General features: G+C 40.9%; 1 protein-coding gene across 2 annotated transcripts in view; it reads right to left on the reverse strand.

The window, feature by feature from the left end:
• Positions 1–12,178, reverse strand: part of RGS6 (regulator of G protein signaling 6) — a 353,716-nt gene that overhangs the window by 36,266 nt on the left and 305,272 nt on the right. For both annotated transcript variants that reach the window (XM_083166992.1, XM_083166993.1), the window contains exons 15-16: positions 10,168–10,354; positions 6,633–6,722 (exon numbers count right to left, since the gene is read on the reverse strand). In XM_083166992.1, the coding sequence (XP_083023118.1) occupies positions 6,633–6,722; positions 10,168–10,354 (277 nt within the window). The remainder of the gene's footprint in view (positions 1–6,632; positions 6,723–10,167; positions 10,355–12,178) is intronic.

Below are 12,178 nucleotides of genomic sequence, written 5' to 3' on the forward strand. Positions count from 1 at the left end.
TGGGGGCGGAGTTATCTTGTACTCCGTCCCCTCCTGGAACCACCAGCGTAACTCCCTTTTCACAGAGAGAGATGCTTACGCAGAAAACTCCTGGTGGTCTAGCGGTTTCTCAGCATGAGCTGAGTACTGCTGCCAGGCCTCCGGCGGCGCCCCCTCCGCCGGCGGTGTGAGCCGCGATCCGGCTCCCCTTCAAAGGGAAGCCGCTTACCTGTGCTTCTCCCGGCTGCAGCTCCCTCCAAGTGCCTGAGGTGTCTGGTGTGAGCGGCCGACAGGTCCGTCCACCAGACGCCGGGAGAAATCTCTGCCGTCAGCCGCAGCAGCGCTGCGAGTCTGACGGCTGTGTTAAAAAAAAAAAAAAAAAAAAAAAACGAAGTAAACTAGGGCTAAAAATGCCCTCTCCTTAGCGTGGTGCCTGTTCCTCAGAGCACCAAGGAAAAAAACTGGTTTCTGAGGACAGGAAGGGGTATTAGGGGGGCGGAGCCTGGGGCTGCACTAGCCACAAGAAGTTTCTACTCCTTGGTGCCCGGACCTCCAGCCCGGAATACCCACACCCCAGCATCCACCACTGGCCGTAAGAAAAATATATTTTGTTCTCACTGCAAACATTTTAGTCTATGATTTTAACCGTAATTAACCGCTTTTTCAGTTAAAATCCCAATCTTAGTTGTATGTTAAATAGGATGTGACTTTAAAAAGTTAATGCTACAGTGAAAGAATGCTTTGTAAGCAATAGAAAAAAATCATAAAAGAAGGCGTGAATGTGTCCCTTATCTATTCTAATATTTACAATTGGTATATATAACTTAATTATTTGAAAATTCCATTAATAAATACATTATGAGCTTGTTCTTTTCATAATCGAATACTACATAATAACAATGCTAAAATAAGATGTATGAGGAACTGCTTTTAATTATCTTTGACATATGTATCAATTTGTCACCCTGTAACACGATATATGGTGTAACATAAGTTTGTTTGATATTTTTTTTCTTAAATGTTAGAATAAATCTGCTAAAAGAGCTAAAATAATTTATTAATAATGTTTTATTTTTCCTCCCCCAAATAAACATTTTCTGAATTCATTGCTATTTAAGTAGGATAACACTACATTTTTATAGCTCAGAACAGCTGTTCTTTGATGCTTTTAATCTAGAACACAAAATTATATATATTCAGTAAAAAACAATAAAAAAACAATAAGTAGACGTTGGATCCTTAATATAATATAAATTAGATAAATTAGTATCAGTAGATTGCACACACTATCACTATGCATGATTCGAATAATATCACAGCAAGGCAGCCATGAGTTATGTATAGATTGTGAAAGGAAGCGAATACAATTAATATATGACATCCAAGCAGCTGACAAACATGCACACAGTCTAGCAGAGTGTAATATATGCTGATATTGCTGGAAGCAGGTAAGATTAATGTAGTAATGCTTGGGTATAAAACAACGCTACAGTATGGTCAAACTAATAATTACAGGATATGGTACCATGGAGAACAATACATTTTAAGTAAGACATACTAGAACTGATAAATCCCCATACTTCAGATGTTTTCTCACTTATGCCACCTACAAATACTATATGCTGCAATGACACAGGGATGTTTTTGAACCTGCTAATATAAACTAGAACCCAAGTCACATAGGGGCGTTTTAGCAGAGGAGAGGGCCTGTGTGTAGATTCCCAGTAGGCCCCCTACTCTTCACGGCGCAGTAGACTCTGGTATCATATCCGAGCCTATTAAAAAATATGGCGCCTGCCATGTTCCGAAGACAAAATTCCTACAGTGGATGTGCGGTTATCATTTTGCCGGCATTTTTTTGCTGCAACTGCAGTTCTGGCACATGACTTCAGAAACATGAGTAACAAAACTTGTGCGGTGTGGACCACCTTGAACCCAGAGGCCCATGTGCACAGCACACAGTGAACCCATTCCAGAAATACATAGAAAATCCATAGTTACCAGTAACAAGTTTACTTTCATTATGCTAAGACTTCATACCTCCTGCATTATCTAAATGTGTCTTGCATGTGTTATTTGTAAAAAGCATTTGTAAAACAGACTTGCATGGGTACCCAATGGAGTACTGGTATGATGCAGAGATTACCGAATACTTTTGGATTTTAACCTATACTGACAATTTTTTTGTGCATAATATTTACAGATTGAGTAACCCTAATCCAAATAATTCTCCAAAATAATAGTCTCCAAAATGTTGTTGTTTTTTTTCCCCTAAAAACCTACTGGGGACATCTGTTACTGGCACTACTAGGAATATCCTGGCACTACTGGGGAGATCTGTAACTGGCACTGCTGGGGACATGATATGTAACTGGCATTACTGGGGACATATAGATGGAGCCCCTCTCTTGCCCGGCTCTTGCCAGAACATCCCCGCTGGCGAGAGCCAACGGAGGGGGACTACTTCAAACTGAGACTTGGTGGCTGGGCGGTGGGACCCTGCCCGTCTCTGCTTTGGGGGGGGGGGGGGGGTCAGGGTGGCGATGGGGACCGGAGAGGTGGTGTACAGCGGCGGGGAGCTCAGTCGCCACGGGGCGCGTGGGCGTCTCGTGGCCCGCCCCCTGGTAGGAATACTTATAGCAGAGAAACTTTTTTTTCCAACATATTTTGGGTTAATTGCCTGTTATCAAGTATATAGCTTTAATAGATACAGTATGCTTTATAGGATGTCAACAAAACTATGGCAGGACATGCCAGGATGTTTTGTTATACAACAGCTGTAGGGCTGCATGTTGAATATTTCAGATTTTGTGATTAGTTAATCAAATAAACAATACAATATCCCTCCACTCATATGCAAAGTAAAATAATGTACTTCTCCACTGCATGATCGTTAACTTAAAAGTTGACTATATACATTTCAGAGAATGGTTTGTGTACATTAGAATAAATATGTCAGTTTTAAAGCAGTTACTTTGTGCATGTCAAGTATACGGGCACTGGCGGGGGAACGATAAGCAACATGTAGCAAGTGGGTGGGCAGCTTGAGGCTTATGCGCAATATCCAGCCCCCCTGCCTGGGTTGAAAAACCAGGGTAAGAGCCATTTCCACAGCTTGTTACCCGGGTTTTATCCGCTAAAAACCCTGTTGGTGAAAAAGTCCCAGTTGGTGTGCTTTCACGTGCTAAAACCCTGGATTTTTAGGTTGGTGAAAAAATGGTATAACGTACAGAAACCAATTTAGAAAGAATTATAAAGACTGGCTTCAAAGAAGGGCATGGCTTCACACAAAGGAGGATAGTCTTAATGCCTGACGCCCATCACTTCAGGGGGTCCCTGGGCTGCTCCCGAAGGCGCTCTGTCAGTTCCTTTACTGTGATAGGAGCCAAGTGCTGTGGGTAATGTTGCAGTGTAGCTCCCGGCTCCAGTTTATGAAAAAAGGAGCTGGTACTGTATTTGCCTGCACCCCTGTAGTGATGCCACTGAACAACTGCGTAGCTTATAAAAACACTATCCTTCTACTAAACATAAAAAATAATATAGACAAACAACAATAAGGCAAATATTGCAAATATATAAGATACAAAACACATTAGTAAGCAATTCAACAACATAAGTTAAATATGCATCTGAACAATGCTTAGCTCCCCAGCAATTACTGGCTGGCAGAGGTTAAAAGGATTTTTAATCTTTTCCATCCAATCGTAGGGTCTCTATAATACCAAAAAGAGTATTGCAACACTGCAATCCTCCTTATGTAGACAAAGAAAGGTAAAATATTACTATTGAGACAATGATAGTGAGTAACCCTGGATATCGGATATTATTAATTCCAGATCTCAGAAAATCATCGGTACTGTTGGATAGTAAGTAAAATCTTTCACGTTTTTACCTAACTTATATATTTATATAGCTTATATCATTACAATATAATAGAAAAGTTGGAACCTGAACAAATCAAAAATAACATTTGTGAGTCCTAAATATATCTGTAACACCAGTGGAGTAAGTTCATCCCAGTTGCCCCAATCTCACCCTCAGCCTCCTGGGGGTCAGACACGATTCGCCTGATCCGCAAATGTTGCGGATCAGGCAAATCGTGTCTGACCCCCAGGAGGCTGAGGGTGAGATTGACAAGCTTATGGATCGCTTCATGGCGAGAGCGTATAAGAAATATGCTTTATTACAGGCTAGAAAGAGAGCCCTTCTTCCTACTCGAGAACAATTACTAGCTCCTAAAAAGCAAAGCGAAAATGAACCCATATTTCCTTGGATCACTAAATTTAACTCTTCAAGTCCGGACATCACTAAGATTGCCAAAAACCTTTGGCCCATTGTAATATCGGATAGAGAGTTAAAAATTTCCAATACCCGTTTAATGACAGGTTACCGCAGAGCCCCTAATTTACGTGATATGTTGGTTTGCACCGACATTACCAATTATAATATTCTACCTAAGGGCCCCCCCTCGGGGATGCATACGTTGAACTTGCACTGTTTGTGCCTGTATGATCCCTGGTAACACATTTTACCATCCACACTCTGGTATGAAGTTCACCATCAGGCACACTCTTAGTTGCGAAACAAAGTTCGTCATCTACCAGCTCATTTGCCCCTGCGGGCTGTCCTATATTGGCAACACCGAAAGGTCATTTAAGGAGCGGATTACCACCCATTGCTCAACAATTAGGGCAGCCTTAGCAGGAGGCAAATGTGAATTACCAGTGCCCAAACATTTTGTTGCCTTTAAGCATTCATTACCCTCCCTCCGTTACCGCATGATAGATCACATCCCTGTCAGCATGCGTGGAGGTAATAGAGGGTTAAAATTACTTAAGTGTGAGAGCCGATGGATCCATCGTTTGGATACCATTGCTCCACGGGGCCTTAACGAGAATCTGGGGATAAGTTGCCTAACTCGCAAATAATGAAATGTGTTTCTACACTATGGTGCCTTTGTATGTGTTCATTTGAGTTTGTGCTAATGTGGTGACATTATGATTACTGTATGTATCTGCCTTTGATCTTTAGCTTTACCCCCGCATATGATATGCGGGATACAAATGTGGACTCTGTATATACTTTTCTATACATGCGTTACCACACTGCCTTGCTGCACTTTTGATTGTATTGCGATTATGATAGCAAGCACTGTATGCCGTTTATAGTTACAACTGTGAGCTTGAGCAGTACGATATGATGTTGTATGTTTACTGGTTGTCTTGGTGACAGTGACACTTCACTGAGTGCCGGCTGGCGCCAGGAGATGACGTCGCTCCATGTGCCGCCCGGACGAAGGGCGGGCGGGAGTGGACGTCTTGTGCACAGTGGTGGTGTATAAAGGTATGTTCCATGTTGTTTGTTACTTTGAGCCTGATGAAAATGCCATTAAAAGAGAATTGAAATTGCTGTACACCTGTTGTAAGCTGTGAGTTCTTCAGTTGAGAGTGCCGCACCTCCCCCCTGCTACTATATATATATATATATATATATATATATACATACATACACCAACATCTGTCTGTCAATTCATCCCCCCTGACCCCAAGGGTCATATAGCTAAAAGGCAGGAGAGATCATATGAAAAAAAAAAATACATACTTTTAAACATTGTGAATAAATACCATTGAGGACAAAATAACAATGTCTGATGACCTTACGCCAGGACATTATAGCTCACAAAAGATGATGACACTACTGTAATGTTACTTATGTTCATATGTTGTTTATATGACCCTTCTGCTATATAATAAAGATAATATTAGTAAGTATGACAAGTTCGGTGGCCATTTAAATGCTTTTCAAAAGGATCTCAAGAGTAACATTAATATAAAGGTAGAACCATCCTCATCTAGCCCTTTAATAGGATTAAATGAGCCAGAGCTGTCGGACTTAATCCTCTACTAATCCCCTACTGTATTGTTCTATGTATTGTCCTGCAGCAGAGAACAATAGATGATAATAAGCCTTGGTGAGCCATGGCTCTCCAGAGAAGGCTAGTTGAAGAAGGCTCCATCTGTATCTAATAACTATCGGAACTGTACTTCATGTAATACATACGCTTTCCTAATTAATACTCAGATGCTGACAGATATTTGTAGGACCATATACATATATAAGAATTCATTGTTTATTACTGGTTTGCTGCTAGAGTTAAAGCCTGTTTCAGACCATGACGTGGCTTGGAAAACATGTACTTATGGTAAAGCTTCCAATTTAAGTTACATTAAGTAACCAGGATGTAGGATACATAGTAAAACATAACAGAAGCAGTTATTGGCCATACATTCCACCTATCCAGTTGCAGTAGTTAGTTTGATATTAGTGCTCATTCCCATGACTGAGTCTGCTTCATGAAAAAGCTTCAAAATCCTTATCTGCATGAACATGGACTAACTAAGCCTTGATGTAATGTTACAGTGCATTCCAAACTACAGCCTGTCTACATAGCAATATTACACTAGTCTGTGCAATAGCTCACAGTGGTATTATTGTATTATGTTAAAATAGCTGGGAGGGAGATGACATTTAGTCCTCGTGCAAAGATGAATACAGACAAGAAACACGGTTTTCATTTTCACACTAGTAGCAAGCAGCAGGCCAGAATCAGTAATGTGCAGAGAGGATGCAAGCAAGTCCACCCCAAACTCTACCTTCTTCTTCATCATCAACAAGTCCTGGTAAGCGTTGGACCGCAGGAACCGTGCATAACTATCACTCTTCATGAGTTTGTAGATGTGCTCCTGTAACAGAATACAAATGTTCATGGTAGGGGACTTCAGGTCAAAACCAGGCTGTTACAATGATAACATTGGTGAAAAAAAGTTTTACATATTTTTTTTAACATTTATTAGCTTTTGGGAGCAAATGGGTGTTTGTACTTTGCTCTCAGATATTTGTTGTTTCCAAACAGATTAGACCCATACATCTTTAATTCAAAATGATAAAAATGTCACTGACAGTGATTTTTATATATCGGGATTGTTATATGGTTAATTACAGTTGTACTACTGGATGTTTTGTATTCATTTATATGCACTGAGTTGTCATTTCAGAACAATAAGTGCATTAATACTCCATATATATCCGTTGTGACCATTTGTGGGGGGTAATGGGAAATGGCAGCAAAAAGACATATCATGGCGTGCATCTGACGTCAGCTGCGATCATGTATGCAGAGAAACATGGTGCCTATTGTCACTATTGCCAAGTCCAGTCTTCATAGTCATAGACCTACTTGAGCATTTGATTTGCAATGCAGGCGTTGAATTTTTATTTTGGATACTGGAAGAAATTCCTAAAAATGTGATACTGTAATCCTGTTGCAGTGATTCCTTGGATACTTAGTAAGTGCTGGAGGTTGGGTAGAGGCTCCCTAGTTGCTTTGGTGATCCTACCCTACCAATAGATCATCGCTTAACATCTGTACATATAGTAACCCTTTGAGTGCCAACATCTCTGTGAGCGATGTTCAAAATATCTATTAAAAATGCTAATGTTGCTCACATTTGTTATATAAATTCAAATAAAAAATGTTGTGTAATAAAATATCATATTCCATATAGAAAGTAAACATTACAGGTAATTTTGATGAATAAAAATATTTGCTTGCCAATTTTTTACATCTATTTTGACAAATTCACTTGGCCCTCAAATGGTTGATACATAGGGTTCTACTACATTTAAAGAACCAACATATTCATTAATTATTCTGAATAGCATTTACATAATATCCTCCTACCTACCGCATTGAACATTATACCTGTCCAATATAAATCATCTGTAGCTCCCAAGCCTATCAAGTACCACTGACACCATAGGCTCAATACTGGTTAAACAAGTGTGGCTTTAAAATGTGTTTAAATGAAATACTGCGAACATATCTGCAACAGGCAAGCAGTATTGTAGTAGGCTTTTCACATGCAATAGATATGTAGCTTTTGTTTTTCCCCAAGAACTAATAAAGTTTTTTATCTATTTATACATTTAGTAGTTTAAGTGAGACTCAATTTATTCCATAATTCATTTTATTGGTACTTGTGTAATTTCACGGCAGCAGTTACGTAGTCAGCGTAGTGTTCCCGGCTAGTCGGCGCTTACGTAGTTAGCATAGTCAGTCAGCGTTACGCAGTTGGCGTAGTCAGTCCTCCCGACCTGTCCATACTCCCACTATCTACGTGTGCGTGGAGTTGATTTCATAAAGTGTGGCGAGTGCAGCACGCCAACGTGCCCGAAGCCAGGCGAGCGCAGCGAGGGGACATGGATTACTTGAAGTGTATTCCGTGTCCCCATGCGGGGCTCGCTGCGCTAGCCATGCTTTGGGTTCAGTGGCTCACTGCGCTCACCACACTTTAAAAAAATTCACTCCACACTGACGTGGATAGAGGGGGTATGAACAGGTCAGGAGGACGCATAATGCTGCGCTCGCCACGCTTCGGGCTGGCGTGGCTAGTAGGGGTTTGAAAAGGAGGCATTTGCCAGTATGTAACATTGTGCATGAGACGCACTTGCACACCGCACCCCCTTTGTGCACGAGATGCACGTGCTACCGAACCCCTAACCCTGCCGCAAGAATTACTGAGACGCACCATTATCTGAGACGCTCGTGCGTTTCAGGCAGCTGGAGCGCTTCTCCGCCAGCACCCGCATAATTACCGGCGCTGTGTGAGAGGAGCTCTCTAGGCTTGCCAGGGACACCGGGGAAGGAGCTGCAGCTCGCAGGGACAGTACGCTCACTATGCTGACTACACAGGGCTGTCGTGGGGACACTACGCTGACTACGCTATTCAGCCATTGGGCTACACTGACAACGTAGCTTAGCCTACACTGAAAATGTAGCGTAGCCTGCCACCGTGAAACTACACAAGTACCATTTTTTTACATACTACCTCATTGATGCACTACAAGCCCCAGTGTGCCCTGGATTCAAAGGTATGCTGGTACTTGTAGTTCTTGAAGTGCTTGCATGCTCTGGTAGCCATCGTTATACTGGAGAATGTAGTACTACAAGCACCACCAGGCTCAACCATGTATAGGCACTCCACGCATACTGGCACTCATAATGGGCCAGGCATAAATTATGGGTACTTCTTTACTTTCACGGCGCCACTAGATAGGACAGATAGGATACTAGATAGGATACGATTTGGTATGCGATTTGACATAAGATATCGCATAAGATATAGGATAAGATTTACTATCCATTTCATTACCCCACTATCCACTAGGGCGTGGAGTTGATTTTATATAGCGTGGCGAGCGCAGCGAGCCCCGCGAGGGGACACGGAATGTATTTTATGGAATTGCATGCAAATGGCATGCAATATTGGGGACTTGCTTTGAAACAACATCCGTGTCCGCTTGCCACGCTTCGGGCTTGGTGGCTCGCTGCGCTCGCCACGCTATATAAAATCAACTCCACGCCCTAGTGGATAGTGGGGTAATGAAATGGATAGTAAATCTTATCCTATATCTTATGCGATATCTTATGTCAAATCGCATACCAAATCGTATCCTATCTAGTATCCTATCTGTCCTATCTAGTGGCGCCGTGAAAGTAAAGAAGTACCAAATTATGTTTAAAATGTACATTTCCATAGACTGCATTCACATTGCACTTACAGTATATTGCTGGGTTGAGTGGACCCGGGCCAAGGTGCAGTGAAAAACCTGTTGAGCAAACTTTCAATTCAACCCGAGTTAAAAGAAGGGTAAACCCAGGTCGCGCTATGGCTAATGGCAATCTGGGTTCATGGTGATTTTGACCCGGGTTCAAAATCCTGTGTCAAACCTGCGATTGCGATGCGAAAGCGGTAACAGTAACCTATAGCCACTATTAAGTGTGTGGGTATTGCCATAGTGCTATCCGTATGAGAGCAATTTCCCAGAGAAGGGAGGAAGGAGAGTAACTAGAACCCACACTGCTGTTTTCCCTGATATTGTGCCACCTGCCCTGGATGACATAACAGAACCTGTATTGACAAATTTAGCAGCAGTGCATGTCTGTAGGCACTCATTTTTACTGCTCATGTGTAGTACTGAAAATTGCATTTTAAGCTTCCAAAATGAACCCCTTAATTTATAAACCCAGAATAAGCCTTAGAAATCAACCCGGTTTGTCGCAGAGGTTCAGTGGGTAGAATGTAAAATGTAATCTCTATTCCTAAAGTAATAAAGAAAATCTCAAACCTGTGCATCTTCAAACGTGTACCTCCCTGCATCTTTGACGTTTTGACTTGTCCTCTCAAAACTATGAGAGTCTAAATTGATGGCACTTTGTGCCCCAGGGGACAGGAACTCTTGCCATATTTCCTCGACCCTTTTTGGGACTTCTTGCAAAGGTTGTTTCTTGAGATCTTGGACGACCATCCAAAACCTTTAAAAAATAGAAAGAAAGTAAATCTAGAAATGTCTTACATGGTTTACTACATCGACCAAAGCGGTCACATATACAGAGCATTAAATAATGTTTATTGAAGAAATTATTTTCCTGTATGCAGGAGACATGTTCATAAACAATAAATGAGTTTTGTATCTGTATACCCACATTTTTGTGAGAAAAGGATGCCACCTAGTGAAAAGATTTGCTCATTGCAGGGAGTGATTATAGTTTTCTTTAACATAAACATACTATATATAACAAAGTACAATAATAATACATCGTAAACCAAAATCAGTGAATCATAGCGAACATACACATTGTGTCTTAAGGGAACAGTCATACTTTATTATCTTCATCAAAATCATCAGTGATAGATTTTGAGAAGCTTCAATCTGGACCTTGTAACTGGAGAAAGTAGACTTTATAAGCCATCCATTAAATGGAAATCCCCAGCCAAAATATGAAATCATCCTTGCAACAATTTCATTTAAAGATCTAGTCCTTTAATACATATTGTTTTTGCTACTGGCAAGAATATAAGCACGAGTCTCATTCTGACAAGAATTGATTGATCCATCCAGTTTTTCAAGCAGAAAGAGAAAAAAAATATTATACATCTATTGCTGATGTAATAAACCATATCTTTACTTTCATAAGCGGATACAGTTTTATAAAATGGTTGCTTGGCGTAGCAAACAGGAACTAAATGGTGTGTTGGTGCAGTTTACTTGCATTGTTACAGTTTTCTAAATAAACCTTTGAGACTTCTAATGTCCTAAAAATTTACACAAGGGGCAGTGAGCATTTCAAAATCAGAAGATAAACATAAACTGAAAAATCCATTGTTCTGCATTGTACTGTACAGTCAAGTCTGATTACAGCCACCCATGGTGGTGCTAACATTGGTTTTTAACCCCTTAAGTGGTATGTCCAGAAATCTTCCAGGTCGAGCTGCGCTGCTGAAGATTTCCAGGCTACACCACTTTTTGATCCCCTGGGGACCGCAGTGCTGCTTGCAACGGCCCAGGAACCAGAAAAATCCATTATACATTTAAGCCCCCCGACTCTTATTGGCCAGGGGGCAGGCTTAACTGTGAAATACATTATGCTGATTCCGGGGTGCAGGGAGGTGGCTGAAAATCAGCGCAAATGATGCGGATCCCCGTTGGTGATAGGCGCTTGCAAAAGCCAATTTAAAAGACATCCTAATGGGTGTTTTGATCGACACTTGTGATCCCCAATTTAAAAGACACCCCAATGGGTGTTTTTGGCTGTCTTTTTTATTAAGTGAACCCACCACTAAAGGGTTTAAACTGTTCATTTATAAAAACCTTACGTTGGAGTAACTTTCACTGGTGGTTATTTTATCCAATCAGTTATTACTGTAACATCCATGTCAATACACTTTACAACAATACAAACAGACCTGCAATGGTTGTTTTTCTATATGTATGAGAGTGCCTCTACATTTCCATTTTAAAGTGTACACAGGCTTTGGATCTTTATAAACATTCTTATAAAATAGAGGTCATGGAGGAACATGCAGTGCCACAGTTGTGCATGTTCCCCCATCATTCATTAATTAATATGGCCTCAGTTAACATAAAAATATTAGCATACACAGTATTTAATTTATAAATATTATAGTTCCCTTAAACCTCTGAGTGCCAACATCTCTGTGAGAAATGTTTAAAATATCTGCAAAAATGCCAGAGTTGCTCACATTTGTTATATAGATTCAAATAAAAAATGTTGTGTAAAAAAAAGAAGGCCAATCGGCTCCTGACTGTTAAGTTACAGGCTGGATTTAAAAAGGCA

This window comes from Crinia signifera, chromosome 12 (genome assembly GCF_055691185.1).
Source record: "Crinia signifera chromosome 12, ASM5569118v1, whole genome shotgun sequence".
In the NCBI taxonomy this organism is placed as follows: domain Eukaryota; kingdom Metazoa; phylum Chordata; class Amphibia; order Anura; family Myobatrachidae; genus Crinia; species Crinia signifera.